The sequence below is a fragment of the Geotrypetes seraphini genome, chromosome 1 (assembly GCF_902459505.1).
Source record: "Geotrypetes seraphini chromosome 1, aGeoSer1.1, whole genome shotgun sequence".
NCBI classification, from domain to species: Eukaryota; Metazoa; Chordata; class Amphibia; order Gymnophiona; family Dermophiidae; genus Geotrypetes; species Geotrypetes seraphini.
In genome coordinates, this window is record NC_047084.1 from 47,567,385 (window position 1) to 47,595,208 (window position 27,824).

Genomic DNA, 27,824 nt, shown 5'->3' on the forward strand with positions numbered 1-27,824 from the left:
ATCAAACACAAGTTAGATACGATCCTGAACGAGGAGAATCTGTGAGATCCCCATCAACACGGATTTACAAAGGGAAGGTCCTGACAATCCAATCTAATCAGCTTCTTTGACTGGGTAACAAGAAAGCTGGATATGGGGGGGAGTCCCTGGACGTCGTGTACTTGGACTTCAGTATAGCTTTTGAAAGCGTCCCACACCGCAGTTTATTGAGCAAGATGAGTTCGATGGGATTAGGTGAAACATTAAAGACTGGCTTAAAGGTAGACTTCAGAGGGTGGTGGTGAACGGTACCCTCTCCAAAACGTCGGAGGTGATCAGTGGAGTGCCGCAGGGCTCGGTCTTGGGCCCGATCCTATTTAACATCTTCGTAAGCGACCTGGCTCAGGGGCTTCGAGGTAAAATTACATTATTCGCCGATGACGCCAAACTATGCAACATAGTGGGCAATAGCACAGTGCCAGACAGTATGACGCAGGACCTACTCTTACTGGAACATTGGTCCACGACTTGGCAACTAAGTTTCAATGCCAAAAAGTGTAAGGTCATGCACCTTGGCAGCAGAAATCCATGCAGATCTTACACCCTAAATGGTGAGACCTTAGCAAGGACTACAGCAGAACGAGACTTGGGGGTAATCATTAGTGAAGACATGAAGACGGCCAATCAAGTGGAGAAAGCTTCATCCAAGGCTAGACAAATGATGGGTTGTATCCGTAGAAGTTTCGTCAGCTGAAAGCCGGAAGTCATAATGCCATTGTACAGATCCATGGTGAGACCTCATCTGGAATATTGTGTACAATTCTGGAGGCCACATTACCAGAAAGATGTGCTGAGAGTTGAGTCGGTTCAGCGAATGGCCACCAGGATGGTCTCAGGACTCAAGGATCTCCCGTATGAGGAACCGCTGGGTAAGTTGCAGCTATACTCACTCGAGGAGCGCAGAGAGAGGGGAGACATGATTGAGACGTTCAAATATGTCACGGGCCGTATCGAGGTGGAAGAAGATATCTTTTTTCTTAAAGGACCCACGGCAACAAGAGGGCATCCATTGAAAATCAGGGGTGGGAAACTTCATGGCGACACCAGGAAGTATTTCTTCATCGAAAGGGTGGTTGATCATTGGAATGATCTTCCACTGCAGGTAATCGAGGCCAGCAGCGTGCCAGATTTTAAGAAAAAATGGGATAAGCATGTGGGATCTCTTCATGGAAGAAATTAGGGGGTGGGTCATTAGAGTGGGCAGACTTGGTGGGCCGTGGCCCTTTTCTGCTGTCATTTTCTATGTTTCTATGTTTCTTTCCTTTCAAAGAGACTTGACTCATGCGCATTTATATTAAGTAGGTATTTAAAAGTCTCTATCATATCTCCCCTATCTCGCCTTTCCTCCAAAGTATACAGATTGAGATCTCTGTCCCCCATATTCCATATGCCTTATGATGAAGACCACATACCATTTTAGTAGCCTTCCTCCGGACCGACTCCATCCTTTTATATCTTTTTGAAGGTGCGACTTCCAGAATTGTACACAATATTCTAAATGAGGTCTCACCAAAGTCTTATATAGGGGCATCAATACCTCCTTTTTCCTACTGGCCATACCTCTACCTATGCAACCTAGTATCCTTCTAGCTTTTGCCGTCACTTTTCAACCTGTTTGGCCACTTTAAGATCATCATATACAATCACACCCAAGTCCCGCTCTTCTGTCGTGCACATAAGTTCTTCACCCCCTAAACTGTTCCCTCAGGTTTTTGCAGCCCAAATGAATGACCTTACATTTCTTAGCATTAAATTTTAGATGCCACATTTCAGACAATTCTTCAAGCTTCGCCAGGTCTTCATGTTATTCATACCATCCGGCGTGTCTACTCTATTGCAGATTTTGGTATCATCCGCAAAGAGGCATATCTTACCCGACAACCCTTTAGCAATATCGTTTATAAAAATGTTAAAAAGAACAGGCCCAAGAACAGAACCTTGAGGCACACCACTGGTAACATCCCTTTCTTCAGAGCGCTCTCCATTGATCACTACCATCCACTTCCACTGAACCAGTTGCCTTCCACTGAACCAGTTCTTGACCCAGCCCTTCACTTTGGGACCCATCCCAAGGGCACTCAATTTATTTATTAGACGTCTGTGTGGAACATTGTCAAAGGCTTTGCTAAAATCTAAATACACCACATCTAGCGCACATCCTCTATTCAATTCTCTGGTCACCCAGTCAAAGAAATTGATCAGATTTGTCTGACAAGATCTACCTCTAGTGAATCCATGTTGCCTCTGGTCCTGTAATCCACAGGATTCCAGAAACTTCACCATTCTCTGTTTTAAAAGTGTTTCTATTAATTTGCTTACCACAGAAGTCAGACTTACCGGCCTGTAATTCCCTGTTTGTAAGCACTAAGTCCAGTATGACCCTATCCCACATTGGTTCCATTACCAACAGCTCTCCTTGTAGAGAATCCAGGATCTCCCTACTTCTACAAAACCCTGGAATAGGGATACCTCAATCAACATCCGGCATGTTAAAATCACCTATTAGTAAGACTTCCCCTTTTTTAGATATATTCTGAATGTCTACTAAATCTCTATCTACTTCTTCCATCTGTGAAGGGGCCTGTATAATCACACCAATGTAAATATATTCACCATTCCCTCTTTTCAAATTGATCCACAGTGCCTCTTCCCTGCCTTGCAGATTTTTTTCATTTTTTTTATGGGACAGATATTTTGCGTGTGTAATACACGCAAAATATCTGTGCCATTGAAAAAAAAAATTATGTGATGTAAGGGAGGGGCCTGAGGCATCTCAGCCAATCAGGGCCTTCCTTAGGCTCCTTCCTGTATCCCGGATACAAGGGGAGGAGCCTAAGGCCCTGATCAGCACAGTCAAGCCAATCAGGGACTTCCTTAGGAAGGAGTTTAAGGATGTCCCTGATTGGCTCAGACAAATCAGGCCCCTCCCTTCTTGGGAGGGGCCTATGGCCCAGTGTCATAGTCAGAGGGAGGAAGAGCAGGAGATGTTCTCAGTACCTCCTGCTCCCAACTTTTAAGAGGTAAAGGGTAGGGGGGCCTGGAGGGGGAGAGGTGTATCCGGTGGCAGGAGGGAGTGGGCATCTCTCCTGCCTTTTTTTTTCAGGCAGGGGGGAGAGAGTTCCTTTGTGGCAGGTGGGAGTGGGCATCCCTTCTGCCTTTTTTTTCGGTCGGGGGGAGGGAGTTCCTTTGTGGCAGGAAGGAGTGGGCATACCTCCTGCCATTTTGCCACAGGTCGGCAGGGTGGATGGTTCCTCAAGGTGCCGGCGGCCAGTGCAGGGTGGGAGGGCAAGGTGCGAAGAGCTTTTTTTTATGGCACAGGTTGTGTTTAACACACGCACAACATTTGTGCCATTAAAAACAAAACAAAACCAGAAGCCCTAACAGCAGTGACAGGAGGCTGCTTTCCCTGTCACTGCTGTTAGGGCTTTGCGCATATGTCAATTGCTCACTGAGCGATTGAATCGGTTGCATTTGCATGCAAACTTGTTAGTGCATCGATTGCTGTTGGGGAATCGGCCAGCGAATCAGCCAACAGCGATCTAGTTGGTAATACCAACTGATTTTTGTGCATCTTGGCCTAAGAGATACTCTCCTTTCCTTCTTTAAAATGGTTGGGTTTAGTCCTACCATTATGTCATATCTTACAGTTCTAGCTCAGCTTCTGCTCTTTTTCTGTTATTTTGTCTTCAATGTCTGCTTTCCATTCTTCTCTGAATATGAGATATTTAAAGCTTGCTATTGTGAAGAGTATTAATTTAGCATTCCGAATGGCTCCTCTTCTTTGCCTTCCAAATATCTTTTTCAGACCATGATTTGATTTTTTTTTAACCCACTGTATCCCAAAAAAGCCTACTATTATGACAGAGGCCAAAAATGATCTGATTGAATTAAACCCTAAGTGATGATATCAACTTACTGCATAGTTGTACAATGACCAGGACAAACTGAGTTTTTTTCCCTTACTGGTATCCATAGCTGATTTTTCAGACATTAACATGTCAAACAATAATATGGCAATGTTAAAATTAAGAGAAACACTACAAATGTGCTTTACTTAGTATAAAGATATGTCATGTCAAAAAATATATAGCCCACTAATGCCCACTATATACAGCAAATCATAAGATCTAAATATCTTTGTTTTAAACGTATCTGTCTACGTTTGTTAAAATGACTCATCCTAGCAATGGCATAGAAAATTCAAGATAAATAGAAACTGATTTGTAAAACACAGGTGACCTCTGGTGGCTGGTACTATGCATTCACCTCCATCTCTAAGAAGAAAATACTTTCATGGAGAGTTTCCAATTGTTACAGGAGACCAGTTAGGCAAAAACTCAACTATGTATGGCTGTATAGAAGTCAAACAGCTATCAATACCTGCTAAATGAAAGAAAATACAGGGAAGAAATTCTTGGAGGGAGGATAATAATCTGGTAAAGAGAGGATATTTAGCAAATCATGCCTATTCAAAAGTTTAAATATTAGGGTTAAAATATCAAAAGATCTACTTCAGATGCTTCAAGACACATATCTTTGTGCCCTATATATGCCACCCTTAGTTCCGTTTTCATAGAGGAATGTAGTATTGCCTTCAGCTAATGTATGTGGGTTACAAGGCAGGCACATAGAAACATAGAAACATAGAAATTGACGGCAGAAAAGGGCTATAGCCCATCGAGTCTGCCCATACCAATGACCCACTCCCTGATTCTTACTCTCCTAGAGATCCCACATGAATATCCCATTTTCTCTTGAAATCTAACACGCTGCTGGCCTCAATCACCCTCTGAGGCAGCTCGTTCCAATGATCTACCACCCTTTCAGTGAAGAAGTACTTCCTCGCATCACCCTGAAATTTCCCTCCCCTGATTTTCAGCGAGTGTCCTCTGGTTACTGAGGGCCCTATAAGACTGAAGATATCATCTTTCACCTCTATACGCCCAGTAATATACTTAAAGGTCTCAATCATGTCCCCTCTCTCCCTTCGCTCCTCCAGTGAGTACATCCGCAGTTTTTTTAACCTTTCTTCATACGTGAGTTCCCTGAGCCCCAAAACCATCCTGGTAGCCATTCGCTGAACCGACTCAATTCTCAACACATCTTTTCGGTAGTGTGGTCTCCAGAATTGAACACAATACTCGAGATGAGGTCTCACCATGGATCTGTACAGCGGCATTATGACTTCAGGTTTTCTGCTGACAAAACCCCTACGGATACAGCCCATCATTTGTCTTGCCTTGGACGATGCCTTCTCCACTTGATTGGCAGCCTTCATATCGTCGCTAATGATCACTCCTAAATCACGTTCCACCGTGGTCCTGGACAATGTTTCACCATTTAGTGTGTAAGTTCTGTGTGGATTTTTTTTGCCTAGGTGCATTACTTTACATTTTTTAGCATTGAAGCCCAGCTGCCAAGTTGATGACCACTGTTCAAGCTGTCTTAGGTCCTGCGTCATAAAGTCAGGCACACTGCTTTTGCCAACTATGTTGCATAGTTTGGCATCGTCGGCAAACAGTGATACTTTTCCTCTAAGTCCTTGGGTCAAATCTCCTATGAATAAATTGAATAGAATCGGCCCTAAGACGGAGCCCTGAGGTACTCCACTCATCACTGCTGACGTTTTGGAGGGGGTACCGTTTACCATCACCCTTTGAAGCCTACCATCTAGCCAATCCCTTACCCATGTTGTGAATGTATCCCCTAATCCCATCGATTTTAGTTTGTTCAACAGCCTGCGGTGTGGAACGCTATCAAAAGCTTTGCTGAAGTCCAAGTATATCACGTCAAGGGACTCACCGGCATCCAGATGACTGGTCACCCAATCAAAGAAGTCAATCAGATTAGATTGGCAGGACCTTCCCCTGGTGAATCCGTGTTGCTGTGGATCACGTAGATTTTCTTCATCTAGAATTTTGTCAAGTTCCTGTTTGATCAGTGTTTCCATGAGTTTGCACACTATGGATGTAAGACTCACCGGTCTGTAATTTCCTGTCTCCGTTCTGCAGCCCTTTTTGTGGAGTGGAATTACGTTAGCTGTTTTCCAGTCTAGGGGTACTATTCCCGTGCGCATGGAAAGATTGAAGAGTACGGATAGTGGTTCAGCCAGAACTTCACTCAGCTCTCTGAGTACCCTGGGGTGTAGATTGTCTGGCCCCATAGCTTTGTCTACTTTGAGTCTTGAAAGTTCGTGGTAGACATTACTAGGTGTAAACTCGTAATCACGAAACAGGTCATTTTGGCTGTTTCTTATTTGTAGTTGCGGACCATCTCCCGGTGCTTCACAGGTGAATACTGAGCAGAAGTATTCATTTAGCAGTTCTGCTTTGGTAGTATCAGATTCTACGTAGTTTCCATCTGATTTCCTAAGGCGTTCTATTCCATTTTTGTTTCTCTTCCTGTCGCTAATGTACCTGAAGAAGGATTTGTCCCCTTTTTTAATGTTCCGTGCTAGATCTTCCTCTGTTTGAAGTTTGGCTTCCCTGACTGCCTTTTTGACAGCCTTAGATCTGGCCTGATAGTCTTCATGATCCTTTCATTTACTTCAAATAATTATATTGTCTTTCTTTTGCTGACAGGCGAACTAAGAGTCTTTTTAAAGACTAAAAGAGAAGTGTCACATGATTGTGAATCCCCAATACCCTTCTCCTCAGTTCATATAATCAGACTCCTGAGGCAGGTCTTTTTAGGCCGAAACATGATCGTGTCGAGTCAGTATCATATTATCTAATAAAGGAGATCAAAGACCAACCAGTCACCTCCTTTGTTTGTTTCTTTACCCTTCAAGCTATCCAATATAAAATTGCTTCTCTCTAAACCAAAGGGAAAAAAATTAATCTATAGGGGCACCTATATGCATGTATAGAAAACGATTTAATTTTCAACCAGGGAAAAAAGTAAATACTTGAAAAGATACTATATTTTAGTATATAAGAAAAATAAAACAGGGAAGGGAGAGGGAGGCAGCATGAGAAGATACAAGATGACCACCTGAAACCTGAGCTCCTTGTGGTTCAGCTACAATTTTGATTCTGGTACCTTTCTAATGCACAGGAATTCACTATTAAATCAAACCCACTTGTGTAAGACTAATGTTACCTAACTCTTGTAAATAGTTTATTATTTTCAGTTTATTATTTTTATTTTTAATATTTTAGCTGTTAATCTCTTATTTTATAAAGGTGGAAAAATGCCTCAGAAGTGGAGTTTAGCACCATCTGGTGTCAGAGTGTGACAAATCTCAATGCTCCTAATCAGATCATTGACAAAAAAAAACACCTTCTGATTTCCTGAAATCGCTATCAAATTCTAAAATTTTTTATCTTCTTCTTTAAATATTTTAGAAACTAATCAATTCTATCATGCAATACTAAAGTTCATGCATTTATATTGATTCATGCAGTCATGCTATTATCGATTTCATGCACAGAGTTCAGTATCATTATATCCTGAGAAAAGAAAATCAAAACATATGGAATATTCTTTTTGTATAATCAATTCGCTTATCTTAAATTTCTTCTCCTTGCGACTTGTTTCTAGTCAGTCAGTCATTCTGTCCAACATTAACATAGTGAAAGTTCACATAAACACTATCTCCTGCCATTTAGGATTTCATTGCTGCTACACTGCTACCGACGTGGCCAGCGTTTTGCAGTACAGTAATCATGCTTGTTTCCGCTGGATCAGTGTAAATCTCTGGTGGCTCCTGCTCTTTGTTGCTTGTTCTCTTCAGCATTTAAGGGATCCTTTTACTAAGGTGCGCTAGCGTTTTTCGTGCGTGCTGAAGATTAGCGCGCGGAAAACCCCACGCTAAACGAAAAATACTAACGCAAGCTCTATGCGTTAGCATCAAGTGCGCGTGCTAAAACCGCTAGCACACTTAGTAAAAGGAGCCCTAATTGCTGATTTCTCCACGCTTTTCTAATGCAATAATATATTCAGAAATATGAAGACGCAATGACAGCAGACTCTGTGGCATCAAGATAAGCAAGCAAGAAGTGGCATTTGTACTCTCATTTATGACTATTTATATATAATCTGGCAGAAGGGGAACTATACAAGGTTTGAATCATTGTATAAATCCTGAACCAATACCAAACCAATCCATTGCTTGATACATGAAGGTCCATTCCACACGATCAAAGGCCTTCTCTGCATCCAAGGATACAGAGAAGGCCGATCATCTATGTTTTTTGTTAAATTTAGCAAGTGAAGAGCCAATCTGGTGTTATTTGAAGAATGTCTTTGAGCCACAAAACCCATTTGGTGCATACCTTTAACATAAGGGAGAGCCTTAGCCAAGCGCAAAGCCAATAACTTTGGTAGGTTTAAAGATGTTCTCCTGTGGAGTTGAGTTAGATGTTCTCTCAGGGTTTCCGCAGCTGGCATTGTGCTTGTTGCAGGTCTCACTGCATCTTTGACAGGTTGAAAGCGATGTTTCAGCCTACCAGAGACTTCTTCCATTCTATGAACTTTCACGACAAAACTCAAATTTCTGACCAACCAAGTTTCCCGCCAAAATTCAAATTGGTGGACTGCCCTGTTCCCAATCATGTCAGTATTTACAGAGTTTAAACTCACTATTTACAAAGTCACACTGCAAACTTCAGAGCATATCCTGAAGAAAGTCACAGCATGGTGGCTAAAACGTCAGTTTCTACCTGACAAAGACACACTGAGACCCAGAAACCTGCAACAAGTTCCATTCCCTTCTTGGGATCTTAATGTGGTTTTGCAGGATCTTAGCCAGACTCCATACAAGCTGCTGAGGGATGTGTCCTTGATGGACCCGACGCTCAAAACGTTTTTCTTGTGGCCAGGAGGAACGCCGAGGAGCCATTTTACAACAGTTGTGAAGCGGATCAATCGATGCTCATTTCCCTGAAGAAGTGGACAGCGAAACAGGGGGCCCTGTTGGAAATGGACACTTGAGAAGATGCTGCGGTTCTAATTTAACCACTTTTCTATATTAAGCATTGGCTTCATTTTGGCGATTTTTTCTGCTTCAAAATAAGTCCAGCACTAGGATACTTCAAAAAACATAAGTGGGCATGTTAGAATTTAATGTGGAAAGCTGCACTTTAGACACTTTATGAGACTTTGAATTATGCACTTTATATGATCAACTGCCTTTCTTAGATAGTTGCCCTTTGGAGTTTTTCAGACCAAAGATGTGTCTCCCTGCTTCAAAATTTGTGTAATATTGAAGAAGAAAGTCTATGTGGAGAGATTGTTTTTTTTCAACTCCTATTAGACACTGAGGTCTTTTCTCCAATTTTTAGTACATAGTGCTGTGAAGAATATTGGGTGTTTTTTGTCATTGAGAGAATATAAGAATTGCCATTCCAGGACAAATCGAAGTATCCAACCCAGATCCCAAGTAGTAAAACAGATTTTATGCTGCTTATCCTAGGAATAAGCAGTGGATTTCCCCAAGCCAGCTCAATAATGGCCTATGGACTTCTCTTTTAAGGAAATAATCAAAACCTTTTTAAAACCCTGCTAAGCTAACTGATTTCACCACATTCTCTGGCAACAAATTCCAGAGTTTAATTAGGTACACGTTGTGTGAAGAAATATTTTCTATGGTTTGTTTTAAATCTACTACTTAGTAGATTCATCACATGCCACCTAGTTCTAGTAGTTTTGGAAAGAGTAAACAAGTGACTCACATCTACCTCAGCCACTCCACTCAGTATTTTATAGACCTCTATTAAATCATATCTGAGCCATCTCTTCTCCAAGCTGAAGAGCCCTAGTTGCTTTAGCCTTTCCTAATAGGGAAGTCATCCCATCCTTTTTATTATATTTGTTGCTCTTCTCTTTACCTTTTCTAATTCCGCTATATCTTTTTTGAGATTTGGCAACCTGAATTGCACATAGTATTCGAGGTGTGGCTGTATCATAGAACGATACAAGAGAATTATAACATTTTCATCTTGTTTTCCATTCATTTCCTGATAATTCCTAACATTCTATTTGTTTTCTTAGCCGCCGCAACACATTGAGCTGAGGTTTACAACGTATCCTCGATGACACCTAGATCCTTTTCCTGGGCAGTGACTTTAACGTGGAACCCTGCACCACCTAGCTACAGTTTGAGTTCCTCTTTCTTACATGCATCACTTTGCACTTGCTCACATTAAACATCTGCCATTTTGATGCCCAGTCTCCCACTTTCACAAGATCCTTTTGCAATTTTTCACAATCCTCTTGTGATTTAACAACTTTAAACAACTTTGTGTCATCAGCAAATTTAATTATCTCACTTGTTATTCCCATCTCTAGTGTGTTAGTTGCCATTGACTCGTGTTCAAGTCCTAGCGACTTGATGAATTAAAAATCTAAAAAGAAATCGGTTTTGTGCTAGTCCAGTAAGGCCACATCTACATCAGGGGTCTCAAAGTCCCTCCTCGAGGGCCTCAATCCAGTCAGGTTTTCAGGATTTCCCCAATGAATAGGCACGATATCTGTGTGTATGCACTGCTTTCAATGCATATTCATTGGGAAATCCTGAAAACCCGACTGGTTTGCGGCCCTCGAGGAGGGACTTTGAGATCCCTGATCTACATGGTTGTTTTCAATGTGTCCGGCCATCTGATTGCAGATAGCCCTCTTCGTCTGGTTCCTTCAATCTTCCCAAACATGATGTCCTTCTCTTCTGATGGTGTGACCAAAATAAGACAGTCATAACTTCATCATTTGGGCTTCAAGTGACATAGCCGGCTTGATCTCTTCCAGAATCAATTTGTTAGTTCTTCTGGCGATCCACAGGATGCATAAAATCCTTCTCCAGCACCAAAGCTCAAATGAGTCAATTTTCTTTCTGTCTTGTTTCTATAGTGTCCAGCTTTCGCACCTGTAATTGACTACCGAGAAAATGAGTGCATGGACAAGTCTGATCTTCGTTTGGAGTGTTATTTCCTTGCCTTTGAATACTTTCATTGAAGAATGACCAAGAGCAATTTTGCCGAGTATTTCTTCCCTGATAGTTGCTTCGTTTTCGAAAGAGCTCTGGAGATTTAAATCCTTTACAACTTCTATTCTATCAAGCTCAAAATTGTCATCATTTTCTGTGTTCATGATCTTCGTCTTGTTTATGTACAGTTCTAATCCCATGTTATAACTTTCGGCTTTGACTTTTCTCAGTAGATAAAGCATGTCTTCTTTGCTGCTGGTGATGAACGTTGTATCATCTGTATAGTGCAGGTTTTTAATATTTCGGCCACCAACTTTGAAACCAAAGCTCTCCTCTTCCAAATTTGCTTTCTGGAAGATAGTTCGCCATAAAGGTTGAACAGGTAAGGTGCATCTTTGCCTGACACCATGATAAACCAATCAGTGCTGCCATATTCTGTTCTCAATTCTTGACTTTCATAGAGGCTCTTTATCAGCTGACTTAAGTGTTTGGGTGTTCCCATTTGTGCTAGAGTTTTCCATAGTTTATCATGATCAAAACCGTCAAAAGCTTTGCTGTAGTTGATGAAGCAAAAGTATAGGGGCATTTGGTATTCATTTCTCTTCTCCAATATCCATCTAACATTGGCATAAATGTCTCTTGTTCCTCGATCTTTTCTGAAACCAGCCTGAACTTCGGGTAGTTCTTGCTCAGCATATGATTGTAGCCTTCATTGTATTATTTTCAGCAATATTTTGCTGGCAAGTGGAGTTAATACAATCGTTCTGTTGTTTTTACAGTCCTTAATGCTACCTTTCTGTAAAGGTATGAACAATGATCTTCTCTAATTGGTTGGCCATGGTTTTTAACTTCAAAATCTTTTGACACAGTCAAGTGAGGACCATGATTGCACCTTCTGAGTCTTTGAGTAATTCATTTGGAATACCGTCAATAGCAGGTGACTTGTTTTTCAACAAAACTTTAATTACTGCTATGACTTTTTCTTTTAAAATATCGGGTTCTTCTTTGGCATCAGTTCAATTTCCCAATATTATCCTCATTGCCTTTTTTGTATAAATTTTCCATATATTCTTTCCATCTCTTTTTAATGCTTTGTGGATCATTCAATATCATTCCATTGGCATCTTTAAGCATTCCAAATTGAGGCTTGAATTTGTGCCACAATCTCTTAACATCCTGATCAATATGCTAATCTGTTTTATTCATTTACATGTTCCAATTCAATTTTCTGACAAATATCCTTTAGATATCATTCTTTGCCTTGCCGAACTTTACGTTGAAACACTCGGTTCATTTGTAATACTTTTTCTCTAACATCAAAAAGTTTTGCTTGTCTTCTTTGCTCTGCTACTTTCCTATTTCTTCTGAGATTCAAGGAGAGACCAGGATGTGATGTCAGAAAGACGCTAAGGTTGGCGTAAGAAGCAGGTGGAAGATGCTGCTCGTGCTGGCGAACATTTTGAGAGGTACGTGGGGGACACTCAAGTGACAGGGAAGAGTGGGTGGCGCACAGCATGGCAATACCGGGTGCCACCACCCCTTGCTATGCCATTGCACACCATAGAGGAGAAGTCAAGTCACTAACCCCTCCCCCCTTTTACTAAGCTGCAGTAGATGTTTCTACCATGGCCCGGAGAGCTAAATACTCCGACATAGAATTTTATGAGCGTCGGAGTATTTAGTGGTAGAAATCTCTACCACAACTTAGTAAAAGAGGGCCTAAATCCTCCATTGCCCCAGGTACCTAGCCTATTGTGAGCTTGCTGGGACAAATAGGGAACACTTAGGGCCTGATTCTCAAAACACGCATCCTGATTGCAGGCAGCCATAGGCCTCTTACTGCCGTCTGGCAGCCAATGGGGATGCACGTTTTTAGAAAAAAATTGCATAAGGACAGACCGTTCTGAGCTCCCTTGGGAGAATGGTATAGAAATTTGAATAATTATTCAATCCAATTTAGTTGTATTATTTCTAACTATAATAAATAAATATCTTCTGCTGCAGTTTTTATAGGGTTAGCTTATGGCTCCATAAAAAAAAGAGGACAGATTGAGACATCCGGGTTTTACTTTCTCTATCTCTCCTCCTTACTTCCATTACTTTTCAGCAGATGTAAACCCCAGATGTCTCAATCCGTCCTCCTTTTTCTGGAGCCTTATGATAGAATAAAACGTGGATATCTGACAGGCACGAGTCTAGGCAGTGAAAACAAATTCCAGACTAAAAGCAACATCTGGCCAGCCATATAGCTGATCCCATATCTGAAATAGTCATTCCAAAGCCGTATTGCATGTAATAGTCATTCCATAGCCGTATATACAGTACTTGTCTAAACACATGAACATCAAGATCTTACATTTTTATTATTCTCAGGAGAGATATTATTACATACCAGCAACACATTGTCAATTCAACTGATGACATTCTGAAAGCCACCGAATGGAAATATTAGCACCTAAGACTAGATATTCTCACCCCGCCATACAACACCATCACTTTTCGAGAAATGATTTACAACTTCACGCCGCCGCGTGTGCACTGTAGTTGCTGACGTGACGTCACTGGAACTCTGCGGAGAGCGCCGTGAATGACTCAGAGCAATGCGCAGGCGCCTGGCCCGCGAATCAACTGTGGCTTGAGAGTTTGGCACGCCCCTGGGGGAGGAGAGGTGTGTTTTTGCATCGTGCTAAGTAACTAACGCACGAAGGCGGGTAAGCGAGGGGCGTGGTAGTGTTTAGTGTCTGCCTCCGATTGCTTGTAGGGGTGGTCAGCCTGAGGTTCAGTCTCCGTTTTCCTTTTTTTGTTTTTGCTTTCTTTTTCTCGTTCTCCTGCAGTTTACAGCTGCGAATGTGCCTTGAAGGAGCTGAGTGTGTTGCGATGTGTTTTCTTCAAGAGGCATGAAATGTGAGAACATTTTAATGCTTATGACTCTCTCCTTGGTTTCTCGAGAGCAATTAAAACTTTTCTTATACCCCACCCTCTTTATTCTTGGTAATTTATTATAGGGTTGGTTGGTTTTAGCTTAAAAAGGCCTGTACACAAAATTTGTGAAATAGTTTAGAAGATTAAGCTGCAAATCGTTTAGCTTAAGAATTTACCTAATATATACTGTATATATATATATATATATATATATCATTTCTAGCTTTACAGGGCTGGATTGAAAAATGTCTGTGCTAGTAGGCAAGACCAGATAGTAGGTCCTAGAGAAAAGAGAGTGGGAGACGGGGTCAAAAATTAGCAAAGAAGCCGAGGAAGAATTTAGTAGCACCCTTTTGAAGCACCTCTTTGGCCTGAGAATACATTTTGCAGTCGTAGAGAGTTGCTTGTGCTAAATCCAGGCCTGCAACTTTTTCCCCAGAAATTAAAATATTTTTCGTGACCGCTTGGACTAAATAAATAAGTGGGGAGTGTGTGGCGCTGAGGTTGTGGGTTCAAACCCACGCTGCTCCTTGTGACCCTGGGCAAGTCACTTAATTCCCCTATTGCCCCAGGTACATTAGGTAGATTGTGAGCCTGCCGGGACAGACAGGGGAAAATGATTGAGTACCTGAATAAATTCATGTAAACCGTTCTGAACTCCCCTGGGAGAACGGTATAGAAAAATTGAATAAATAAATAAATTCTACTACTACTGTTATTTCTTTAGCACTACCAGATGCACACAGGGCTGTACAGAGTCACAAAGAGTAAATTAGTCCTGTATTTGCTGCGGGTGCTTTAACCCTTTTGAGCAATTGTACCAGTATATGAAATACAATCATCCATTGGCTATTGCAGCCTATTAAAAGTAGACCTGAAAGTGAATATATTGGTAGTTTTTAAAATAAGAAAAATGATGTGACAAATGATTATGTAAAATGAGATTGAGTAGTTAAATTTGAAGCCTTTATACTAGATGTTACATTTGACAAAATTTCATAATTCTAGCCAGTTTGTATGTCTGTTATAATATGATCAAAATACAGTAGAAACTTGATTATCTGGACTTCAGTTAAATGGACTCACATTTTGTGACTCGGCAACTACAGTAATTAATAATTACCAAATTCATAATTATAATGTTACTGTGCAAGTTAGTCTAGTGTTAGTCTGTGTGACACTTTGTTTTCAATAAAGTTTTCTGTATTCATGTAAACTTTTTATTTTATTACAGTACAGGTAGTCCCTGAGTTACAGACGCCTGACTTACACAGTTGCGGCTTCATTTGATTTCACTGAGCAGTATTTCCAGTGGCATAGAGTCCTACACTTCTGCAGTAGATTCAGGAATGATGGCCACATTAAGAACAGTGTGTGGCTGTGCATGCTGTACCTTAGAGGGAATACTGGTAGGGACAGTTGGCCCTTTGGTCAGCTGGGAGCAGAGGTAAACAGCAAGAATCTTAACATCTACAAGTTCTGAGTTACATACAAATCCAACTTAAGAACAGCTTTAAAAACTTAACTCATTCTTACCTGGAAGACCAAGCTTTGCTCAGGAAAGTGGGTGATTGTTATGATTGGAGCGGGGGAGGGGGGGTTGAGTTATTTTGTAAAGATATTGGGGTGCATATTCCTACCCGGTGATTCTTGGGCTCACTGAGCTGTGGGGAGGAGCAGTCTTAAAATTGTAAATGAAAATAGTCTCACCTCTCTTGCCACTTTCATCCCTTTCCTCACCCCTTAGTAGTACTTTCACCAACCTTATTCTCTCTTAGAACCCTCTACTGTTTGAATTCCATGCAGTTCTTTCCCTGTCCTCATCTGTTTCTTCAACCCATTCCTCAGCCATTTATCTTTGTATCACTGTGCATGCCTCCCCCAGCTTGCATTTAGTTCTACTCTATTCTTTCTTTTTCATTCCATATGTGTTTCCTCAGCCTCTCTTCCCGTCGCAACTCCTTAACAACACTGCAGCTCTTCTGTGTTGTGTGCTTTCAGTCCATTGCTCAAAGATTCCTTCGCCAGACAATAAGCTGCAGAGGAGATAGGACCAATTGCTTATGAGACATCAACTTTCAGCTTGACTTTTCCCTGCAGCCTATTAGCTGGCCAGGGTTCTTTAGAAATGTCTGACTAATGGGCTGTAGGGGAAGGTGGGAGTAGTGCCTTTAGAGACAGTACCTTAGCAACATTGTCTTGTTTTGTTCTTGCAGCCTGGCTAAGCTTCTGTAGGAATGTCTGATCAATGTGCTGCAGTTATCTTTGAATTAGTTTTAATTTTAGATGTATTCTTCCTTACATTCCATATATCTTCCCTCAGCCTCGGTTTCCTTCAGAACCCCTTTGCTAAAGAGAAAGTGACTTAGGAAATGGAGTACTTCAAATAGTCACAACTTTGTGTTCCTCTTGCCGTGATGGTTAGGGGATGCTGGTTCTGTCAGTCAGGAATCATTTTGACTGCAGCACGCTGCTCTGACAGTCTTTCTTGGTGCATTCCAAACCTCTGTTGCTCCAACAGTCTTTCTTGGTCCATTCCAAGCCCTGGATGACCCCCCAAATGATTTTTGCTGTACCTAAATCAATTTCTTGCACCTGAAAACCATACATTCACCCCATTTTACCAAAATCCTTAAGGCTCTCTTTATATAATAGGGTAGTACCGGGAAGACCAAGCTTCACTCGAGAAAGTGGAGAAGTGATTGTGAGTTGAAATAACACTCCTGTTGCATGATGCTATCTTGAGTACACCGGAAAGTACCTCCACACAGTAATTCGTTTGGGGCACACTTGAACTTGTTTTTGTACACTTCTGTGGTGTCTTAGTACTACCTGCAGATTTCAACTCTTTACTCCCTTCTATGTGAAGTACATGGCGCATGACTTTGGATCCCCTTTGTTCTGGACATGCATCTGTAACAGGAAGAAAATAAATTGAAAGCACTTACATAGGAGAGGAAGGAGGGGAATAATGAGGGCTGTGTCTATGCACAAAGCCTGTGAGCTGCAGGGAGATGAGAGAGAGAGTCTCCAGCAGGAAGCTGCATAAAGAGTCCCAGAAACGTTATTGTGAGAGGAAAGCAGAGAGATTAAGGCAGCACAGGTTATTAGTGAGGAAATGGTTGGTAGCTGCTATATGAAAGTTTCTAGGTCTTCTCTTAAGTTTGTATATGTCTGGAAGGAATGGATCTTTTAATTATTTCCTGCAAATGTTTGATTTTTGAGAAATGCTCCAGATTAAACCTGTTTATGGGATGATGAACTTAAGTGTGTACTGAAAAAGCTGTAAAACAAAATACAGCTGAGTTTGTGTGAGTGCGCTCCTTCGTGCGCAACCTGAGGGCGTTTCCATTTTTACTTTTATCTTGGTTTTTATCTTTACTATCCTCATTTCTCTTAAAAAACTTTTTATTATTATACAACTCACTTTTCAACGTTTTTATTTTAATTATTTATTCACATTCATTCTCTTATACTCACTAATTATGACTCAACAAATTCTTAATAAATCATCCCCTTTTTCAAACCCACCAGAGAACATTCCTGTTCACTGGGGCTTTCGTCCTCCCAAATCAAATAATCATATTCCACGTCAGCCTTCAAATATCCAAATTACACCACAAACTTCTCATCCGCTTTCAACAATTTCCTCAGTAATCAATATTCACAAACAAATGAACTTAAAAATAGGTCTAATTAACGTAAGATCGATAAAAGGGAAATTTCATTTAATTAAAGAGCTACTCCTTTCTCAAAATTTTCATATTCTCTGCCTAACGGAATCTTGGCTTACAGAAGGTGAAGAAGCCTACCTTTCTTATTGTTGCCCTACTAATTACTCTTTTGTATATAATCATCGTTACAAACAAAAAGGAGGCGGATTAGCCATCATCTACTCTAACAATATTATAAAATCTGTCGATCATTCTTCAGGAAAAGTGCCAATTGAGTTTCTGCAAATCAAACTAACTATCAATCCAAAAATAGACATCCTTTTACTTTATATCCCTCCGCCAATAACTCAAAACTGTCTATCTCAATTACAAAACTTGATTTTTGACTTTTGTTCTGGATCAGAACATCCTTTAATTTTAGGAGACTTCAATATACATTTTGACGAACACTCGAACTCAGTAACTTGTGAATTCATTAATTATATTCATGCTCTGAACTTACAATCATTAATCTTAGATGCGACACATACAGCTGGACATACTCTAGACACCATCTTAATTTCTAACGCTGATCGTTCTATGTTTTTTAATGTTCAAAATACATCATTACCTTGGTCTGACCACCACCTCATCACATTTAGATTATCTATTAACAATAAAAAAATATTATCATCTTTATCTAAAACAATCTCTTATCGGGATTACTCCAACTTAGAATCATCTATAATTTCCTCTTTTCTTAACTCTAACTGTCTACTATCTGAAACTAACTCCTTAGATGATCATCTTACAATATGGAATTTAACCATTCAGAAATTATTGGACAAAGAAGCACCACTCATTAATAAAACCATCTCCTCTCGGAAAACCCACAATCCTTGGTATTCTTACGAGCTTTCTCTAATAAAAAAACAACTTAGATCATTGGAGAGGAAATGGCGTAAAAATAAATCATATGAAAATCTGAAACTTTTCAAAGAAAAATCTTTTCTTTATAAATCAAAAATTAATGACGTTAAACGATCTTATTATTCAAACAAAATTATAAAAGCCAAAAACCCATCAATACTCTATTCTATTTTAAAATCCATTACTCCCAATTTACAAAAAGATATAAATCAATTAAACTTGACAGCACAAGACTTAGCTAATACTTTCTGTGATAAAATTAAAACTATTCGAAAAATTTTTCAATCACCTTCTCCTGTTATTTCAACAGACACTACAAATGACCATCAATTTCCTTATTCTAAATGTTCTACTTTTAACTATCCTTCTTTAACAGAAATTAAAGATATTATCCAAAAAATCAATTTAAAAGGCTCTTCATCGGAAATCATATCTCCTTTTATATTAAAAAAATATTTTTCTTGTTTTGGCCCATTTATACATTCCTTAATACTAAAAAGTCTCAAATCAGGTACTTTCCCCACCATATGGAAAACAGCAATCATTCATCCTTTAATAAAGGACCGCAAAATAAACTCTGACGACCCTATGAACTACCGTCCTATTGCCAATATCCCATTTATGGGAAAAATAGCTGAAAGAGTAGTGTTTAATCAACTATCCGATTTTGTAAAATCTACTAACGTTTTACATCCCAACCAAACAGGTTTCAGAAAAAATCATAACACAGAATATTCATTAATAGGGTTAACAACCAACATTAATTATCATTTGGACCATCACAACTCTGTCATACTTTTCTCTCTCGATCTCTCTGCAGCATTCGATACCATTGATCATTCACTACTCCTAAACAGATTAAAAACTATAGGGGTATGTGATCTAACTTTAGAATGGTTCACTTCATTTCTATCTAATCGATTATCTATAGTTCATTTCAATAACTCAGTCTCTAACTCTTTTGCGCATGACTTTGGTATCCCTCAAGGATCTATTTTATCTCCTTTACTCTTTAATATCTTTCTTTCTCCCCTACTAAGTCTAGCTCAGTCCATAGGCTTTACTACATATGCCTACGCGGATGATATTCAATTGATCCACCCCCTCAATCCTGAAAATTCAACTGAAATACATTTAATCAATCAAAAACTTTCAAAAATCAAAAACTGGCTTTTTCAAAACAGATTAGCTCTAAACATAATTAAGACTAAAGCATTACTTTTTCCTATCAAATCGAGATTAACGCCAATAACCCCATTCTCAATTGACAATATTCCCATAGAGCTTGTATCATCATTAAAAATACTCGGAGTCACAATTGATCAAAATTTTACATACCATGATCATATCAGTAATATTGTCAAAAGTTGTTTTTATCGCTTGCGCATGATTCGATCTGTGTCGAAATTCTTGGAACCCAAATCATTAAATATTTTAATTCATTCTTTAGTGATTGCCAAGCTCGACTATTGTAATTCACTATTGCTGAATATTAGCCAAAAGGAAAAGAAACGACTACAAATAATACAAAACACCGCAGTTAAAATTATTCATAACGGAAAAAAATTTGATCATGTCACTCCTTTCCTTATTGATTCACACTGGCTGCCTATCAACCAACGTATAATTTACAAAATTTCCCTATTAGTATTTAAAACATTAACTACGCATGAACCACAATTCATAGATAGGTTACTTATTCCCTATAATGCAACACGATCCCTCCGCTCTTCATCGCAAGGACAATTAATGATTCCATCCTTGAAGATAATTGGCACCAGACGATTAGACATATTTTCTGTAATGGCCCCCCAAACTTGGAATAATTTACCACTTTATATAAGAGAAGTTAAAGATCTTAATAAATTCAAAACCATTTTAAAAACTTTTTTATTTAAAGATGCTTTTAACGTTTAAAAACGCATTATGTTTAATTTTCTATTTTTAAAATTACTTTTTATCCAATTTTCACATTCCCTTTCCACATGTTTTTTCTTGCCCCTTCTTCTTCTTTTTTAGATTATGTAAAAGATTAAATATTGTAACTGTTCCCTCCCGTTTTCTTTTTTTTTCCTTATGTATCATGTCAGTCTGTTTTGTCTGTTTGTATCAGAACCCAACTTATTGTTGTACTTCGAAAATTCTATTTATTTTAAATAAATTGTTCATCGCTTAGTTTGTAATAAGCGATCAATCAAATGCTAATAAAACTTGAAACTTGTGAGTCGTTGGTCAACCTATCACCTGCTTATTCTCGTGATTTATTGAGACTTCTAAATTAAGTTTGGAATTATATTTCACAGAAAAAGTGATAGAACTTTTGATGCGTATTTCAGAATTTAAACTGTAATTTTTAACTCCTTTTGCTAAAAGGAGGTATTAAGTACTGGGAAACAAAGAGTTTTAATCCCTGTGTAAACCCACTGATTCAGCTCAGATTTCCTAGTAGTACAGGTGTTTGAGGCAAATGTTTTAAATTTAATTTGGTGTTCAGCTGTTTTTCTGCTGGAGTTCATTCCTGCTCTTTCTGATTACTAATTTGCAGAGCCCTTAACTAGTATACATCATTGTGTGAAGTTTGTAAAACCTGAAACTATTTTTTTTTTTTTTTTTTCTTAAAGCTAAATGTTATTTTGAGAACTGAGGGTCTGGAGCCTTGGGGAGTGATCTATTGTCTTGAGGATTTTAGGAAGGTCTGTGGTGCAGAGCTGTTTGCACTATCAGGCTCTGTGTGAGGAAGCTGTGAGACACTGAGGTACTGTACATGCTTGAATATAAGCCGAGATTTTGCGGCCCAAAAAATGGGGGTCTCGACTTATATTCGGGCTATCGCCTACCTGCCCCCACTCCCCGACCTAATCAGACCTCCACAGGGCTTGCTTCAAGACTCGGTGGTCCAGTGATGGGCTGGGACATGAGGGATCCCACCCCTGTCTCTCCTTCCCTCCTCCATGTAAATGCTATGCCCCCAGGCAGCAGGGGACGCTTATCAGAAAGAGAATGAACTACATGTCTCAGAATACCCTGAACTTTGGGGCTCAGTGCTAAGAGGCAGGATTCACAGGATGGCAGGATTCAAAGGAGGTAGGTATTTCTACCCAGGCTAGGTTCATTCTAGAGAGGTCCCCTAGGTAGAAAGAGGAACTCTCAAGTTTTCCCTAGAAGTGGGCAGAGGCAGGCCTTGGGATAACAGACTGATGCCTGTAGCAGCTGACTGAGGTAAGCCATGGTTATATTCTTTGATTGGTGTGGGGCAAACAATATAGCAAAGTGTTTTTTGTTTTTTTTGTGAAAAGTGTTTGCTAATTGCTCCGAGCAAGCCAGGCTAGTCATCCCACACTTGGATATTCAGATAAAGCTGAGATGGCTCAGATATTATGTGAATGTGTGTGTTGAAACTTTGTGAGCTGATTTTATATCAGAAGCATTATTTTGGGTCTTCCTGGCCTTTCCTGAATCATATCACCACTAGGAGGGTTCACACATGGCTAAGGCATTTTGCTATGTGGGGACAATGCTGTCCCAGGCAAAGTCCAACCGGTGACTTTTTTTTTACTTTAGGATAAGGAAAAGTACTTTAAGCAGTCACAACTTTGTGTTCCTGCTGCTGTGATGGCTCTAGAATGTTAGGCCTGTTGGTCAGGAAACCTCTTGACTGCAGCACACTGCTCTACAATTGTAGTCTAGTGCTCTAACAGTCTTTCTCAGTGCGTTCCAAGTCCCAGATGACTCCCAAAATGATTTTCTGGTTTCAAGACTTTACCCCAGGAATATCTAGGTGCAAGTTTTGGTTGAAAGGAGAGCTCTCATAGAAACATAGAAAGATGACGGCAGATAAAGGCTACAGCCCATCAAGTCTGCCCACACCATTTACCCACCCTCTTAAGTTTACTGACCCCCTAAAGTATAATTGTAATTGTACTGTCACTCTACTGACCTCATTCAAGTCCATACCCTAGTGACCCTATCCCTTGGCATGACCCTCGTAGGGATCCCACATAGGTATCCCATTTGTTCTTGAAGTCTGGGATGCTGCGTGCCTCGACCACCTGCACTGGAAGCTTGCTCCAATGCTCAATCACTCTCTCTGTGAAGAAGTACTTCCTGGCGTCTCCACGAAACTTCCCTCCCCTGAGTTTGAGCGGATGTCCTCTTGTGGTCGAGGGTCCCTTGAGAAGAAAGACATCATCTTCCACCTCGACCCGTCCTGTGATCAGTGTTCCCTCTAAGCTGCGCTGGCGTGCGCTGGCGCACAAAATATTACATCCAGCGCACAAGTTTCACGTCACAGCGCACGGCGGGCAGGGCGGCGAGAGGAGAATCGGGCGAGTTGGCTCATAACTTGCTGGCGCCCGATATTTTTAGCGCACAGCGAAAAAAATTTTGCTCACAACACCCGCCCGCTTAGAGGGAGCACTGCCTGTGATGTATTTAAATGTCTCAATCATGTCTCCCCTTTCCCTACGCTCTTCGAGAGTGTAGAGCTGCAATTTGCTCAGTCTTTCTTCGTACGGGAGACCCTTTAGCCCCGAGACCATCCTGGTGGCCATCCGCTGAACCGATTCAATTCTGAGCACATCCTTACGATAATGTGGCCTCCAGAATTGCACACAGTATTCCAGATGAGGTCTCACCATGGCTCTGTACAATGGCATTATGACTTCAGGCTTCCTGTTGACGAAGCTTCTTTTGATACAACCTATCATCTGCCGTGCTTTAGATGAAGCCTTCTCCACTTGAGTGGCTGCTTTCATGTCAGCACTGATGATTACTCCTAAGTCTCGTTCTGCCGTAGTCCTGGTTAAAGTTTCTCCATTCAGGGTGTAAGTTCTGCAAGGATTTCCGTTACCGAGATGCATGACCTTACATTTCTTGGCGTTGAAGCCCAGCTGCCAGATCGAGGACCAATTTTCTAAAGTACACAGGTCTTGCTCCATAGCATCCTGTAGATTATAGCCGTTTACTATATTGCATAATTTGGCGTCATCAGCGAATAAGGTTACCTTGCCTTGAAGCCCTTGAGTCAGATCCCTAATGAATATGTTGAAGAGGAGTGGGCCCAGGACTGAACCCTGTGGCACTCTGCTAGTCACCTCTGACATTTTAGAGAGGGTACCGTTAACCACCACCCTCTGAAGTCTGCCACTAAGCCAATCTTTAACCCATGCAGTTAGAGTCTCTCCTAATCCCATCGATTTCATCTTGTTCAGCAGCCTGCGGTGTGGGACGCTGTCAAACGCTTTGCTGAAGTCCAGGTACACGACGTCCAAGGACTCTCCTGAGTCCAGTGTTCTTGTTACCCAGTCAAAGAAGCTGGTTAGATTGGACTGGCATGACCTACCCTTGGTGAATCCATGTTGACTGGGATCCCGGAGATTTCCCTCGTTCAGGATCGTATCTAATTTATACTTAATTAGTGTTTCCATGAGTTTACACACTATTGAGGTGAGGCTTACCGGTCTATAGTTCGCAGCCTCAGCCTTGCAACCCTTTTTATGTAGAGGAACGACGTTGGCTGTTTTCCAGTCTAACGGAACTTTCCCCGTACTTAGTGAGAGATTGAAGAGCACTGCCAACGGTTCCGCTAGAACATCTCTCAATTCTCTGAGCACTCTTGGGTGTAAATTGTCCGGTCCCATGGCCTTGTTTACCTTTAGTCTTGCCAGTTCATTGTAGACGTCCCCAGGTGTGAACTCAAAATTCTGAAACGGGTCATCCATGTCTTGTTTTACCTTCAACTGTGGTCCGTGTCCCGGTGCTTCGCAGGTGAAGACTGAGCAGAAATATTCATTTAGTAGTTCTGCTTTTTCTGAATCCGCCACCGTGTAGTTTCCGTCCGGTTGTCTAAGGCGTACTATACCGTCTGTGTTCATTTTCCTATCACTGATATACCTAAAGAAGGATTTGTCCCCTTTTTTAATGTTTTTTGCCAGAGTTTCTTCCACTAGAAGTTTGGCCTCCCTAACTGCTGTTTTGACTGCTGCAGATCTGGTCTTATATTCTACTTTAGTTTCTCTTATCTGCGTACGTTTGTAGGAAAGAAATGCTTTTTTCTTCTCCTTAATGAGGTGCGAGATCTCTTCAGTGAACCATTGGGGTTTGTTGTTTCTTTGCCGTTTATCTACTGATTTTATGTAGCGATTAGTTGCTTCGTGTATGGATGATTTCAGGTACGACCACATAGCTTCCACATTGCCGGTCTCTGCTTGGTCCTGCAGCGTCTGATGAACGAAATCTCCCATGCGTGCGAAGTTGGTGCCCCGGAATTTGAGCACCTTTGTTTTTGTAATTGATTTAGGGGATTCTTTCCCAAGGTTGAACCATACCATGTTATGGTCGCTGGAGGCTAGCGTATCTCCTACCGAGACCTCTGAGACGCTTTCCCCGTTGGTGAGTACCAGGTCTAGGATCGCCTGGGCCCTAGTGGGCTCCGTCACCATCTGTCTGAGATGTACTCCTTTTATGGAGGTCAAAAGCCTCCTGCTGCTGCTGGTTGTTGCTGAAAATGTGTTCCAGTCTGCATCAGGCATGTTGAAGTCCCCTAGCAGTACAGTGTCGCCCTGTAGAGTTATATTCTCTATGTCTTCAATTAATTCTGCGTCCATGTCTTCCGGTTGTCTTGGAGGTCTGTATACCACACCAAGATATAGGCATTTTTTGCCACCTCTTGCCAGGTTTACCCAGAGGGACTCCCCGGTATACTTGACATCAGTGATCCTGGTGGTTTTGATGTCCTCTTTAATGTATAGTGCTACCCCTCCACCTAACCTGCCCTCTCTGTCCTGACGAAGTAGATTGTATCCCGGTATAGCCATATCCCACCCATGTGCGTCCGTGAACCAAGTCTCGGATATTGCCACCACGTCCAGGTTGGCATCTCTTATTTCAGTTTCCAGTTCTAGAATTTTATTGCCTAAACTGTGTGCATTAACATACATGGCCCTCCACACTTTGTGTTTGCTGAGTTCCTGTAAGGCTATTCCTGACTGAGTCTGTGTGGCTCCTAGAGAACTGTTTGCAAATTGGGTCCTTACCTCGGAAACAGAGTGTCGACTCGTCCCATCAGGATAGTTCCTTTCCACACCAGTATATGAGTAGGTCCCCTCCCCCAATTTACCTAGTTTAAAGCCCTGCGAAGAAGGCGGGCTAGTCGGTGAGGCTTTTTCTCTGTTTGCTTGTAATATTACCCCAGACATATTTATTAGGCCACAAATATTGGGGGGGGGGGGGGGATTCACGTATACAGTAACTATTAACTAAAGAAAAACAGATATTGACGGGAAACAATTGCAGGAGACTGGGTGACTTGGCCTAGAGTGAGCTGCTTCAAATCCAAAAAGGAGTGAAGATATTCTAGAACAAAAAATCATATATCTAATACCTAAGAACCCCTTTTAGAAAGTCATGGTAGTTATTCTGCCACGGCAAATGTACTGAAACCCATTCAGTTCCTAATGGGCTTCAGTGCATCTGACGCAGGCGAATCATTACCACAGCTTGCCAGACCCATGGGGGGGAGGGGTGCCAGAAGCAATATGATGGAGGGATTCCACCTAATCAAACTGGCTTAGGACACATCTATCCCTTAAGACAGCCCTGGTCACACTGTGCAGGAATATCTGATGCAAGTCTTGGGACTGGAGTTTGGATCATGTGGCTTAAAGCCTAATGCAGTAATCTTCAATGAGCATGTCACATGCATCTGTGAGATGTGAAGCAAAGCTGGTAAACGGAACAGCATTTTGTATTGGGGGCTGTTTTTGTAAAGGCTGCAATTTATCTCATTCTCTCTTTTACTGGAAATCCAGCACTTCTTCCTTGTCCTCCCCCAGCACCAACCCCACCATGAAATGTTACCTCTTCATTACCAACAGCATCCATAACAGGCTGCCTGGGCTGATCCAGAGCCTTTCTTTTGCCCATCCCTGAGGGAGGAAGAGGTGCTGCACCTGAGACAGGAGAAGGGTCTGGCTGACGAAGGAAGGAGGAGAGGTGTTGCGCCCATGGAGGGAGGGAAAGGTGTTGGACCTTCAGAAGGAATGGGTAAGACATGGTACTGACACTTGTAGAGGGAGGGGTCAGGATTGATGTTGGTTCTATAGGGGGGAAGGGGACACTAAAGATGCTAGACTTGTGGTGGGGAGGGAGAAATGCCAAACTATGGAGGGAAGACAAGAGTATGAGAGATCCTGGACTGTGGGGATTGGAGGGTAGAGAGATGCTGGGACTCACAGGATATGCAGCTATAAAAAAAAACCAGATGCCATGCTCCTTCCCAGGTTATGTAAATGGTAAACCATTCTTAGCAGGCTTTCAATTCTGGTGCACAGTTTGCTACTTACACAACCAAGGAGTAGCACAGCATCAGGACTTGTGTAGTTGCATTTCTGCCGCAAGGCTGAGTTCCTTTTGGCCTCCCTCCTGTTATATGATATATGTGCTGCAGTATATGCATGTTGAGTTAGGAATTTTTGAGGTTTTATATTTATTCAGTTTTCCAGGTACTGGAGAGATTTGTTGTTATGCGGATGGCATGAGGATCAGAATTTTTATTTATTTATTTTTTGCTAAGGAGAAAATGTTTGGGAGGAGATTGAGTTTTAGTGAATGCAGAGCATATTTATATTTAACTCTCATGAAAACTGCTATACTGTATCAGAACGGCTAATAAATTAAGTGCTCTTAGGATGGGCCCTAAAGTGATGGGCTGGATCAGAAACTGGTTAAAAGGAAGACGACAGAGGGTAGTGGTAAATGGAGATCGCTCTGAGGAAAGGGATGTTACCAGTTGTGTGCCTCAAGGTTCAATTTTTGGGCCTGTTTTTTTAAACATTTTTATAAGTGATATTGCTGAAGGGCTGTCAGGTAAGATTTGCCTCTTTGCGGATACCAAAATCTTCAATAAAGTAGACACCCCGGATGGTGTGAATGACATGAAGAAAGACCTAGCGAAGCTTGAAGAATGGTCTAAAATTTGACAGCTAAAATTGAATACTAACGAATGCAAGGTCATGCATTTGGGCTGCAAAAACCCAAAGGAACGGTTCAGTTTAGGGCAGTGGTGTCCAACCTTTTGGCTTCCCTGGGCCGCATTGGCCGAAAAAAATGTTTCTGGAGCCGCACAAACACTGCAGCAAGATAGAGGAGGGAGCTGGCAAGATGGTAAACACCCAGGGGCAGCAAAGGAAAACCCTGCATTGCCCTCGACCGGGGCCGCACAAAATACTTCACAGACCCGCATGTGGCCCTCGGGCTGCAGATTGGACATCCCTGGTTTAGGGGGTGAAGAACTTTTGTGCATGACAGAAGAGCGGGACTTGGGTGTAATTGGATGTGATGGTCTTAAGGTGGCCAAACAG

The 27,824-nt window shown here is 41.3% G+C and overlaps 2 protein-coding genes across 5 annotated transcripts in view; one reads left to right on the forward strand and one right to left on the reverse strand.

The window, feature by feature from the left end:
- RAB3C (RAB3C, member RAS oncogene family) overlaps nucleotides 1-13,591 on the reverse strand; it is a 324,341-nt gene extending 310,750 nt beyond the window's left edge. The window contains exon 1 of one of the 2 annotated variants that reach the window (XM_033930810.1): nucleotides 13,436-13,591. In XM_033930810.1, the coding sequence (XP_033786701.1) occupies nucleotides 13,436-13,453 (18 nt within the window). In that variant the 5' untranslated portion in view covers nucleotides 13,454-13,591. Of the gene's footprint in view, nucleotides 1-13,352 lie in introns of both variants that reach the window. The other variant, XM_033930819.1, reaches the window with a different exon arrangement.
- LOC117354053 (ATP synthase subunit C lysine N-methyltransferase-like) overlaps nucleotides 13,581-27,824 on the forward strand; it is a 73,155-nt gene continuing 58,911 nt past the window's right edge. The window contains exons 1-2 of one of the 3 annotated variants that reach the window (XM_033930852.1): nucleotides 13,678-13,864; nucleotides 26,340-26,508. The gene's annotated coding sequence lies outside the window, so the exon portion shown is untranslated. The other 2 variants (XM_033930843.1, XM_033930833.1) reach the window with 2 other exon arrangements.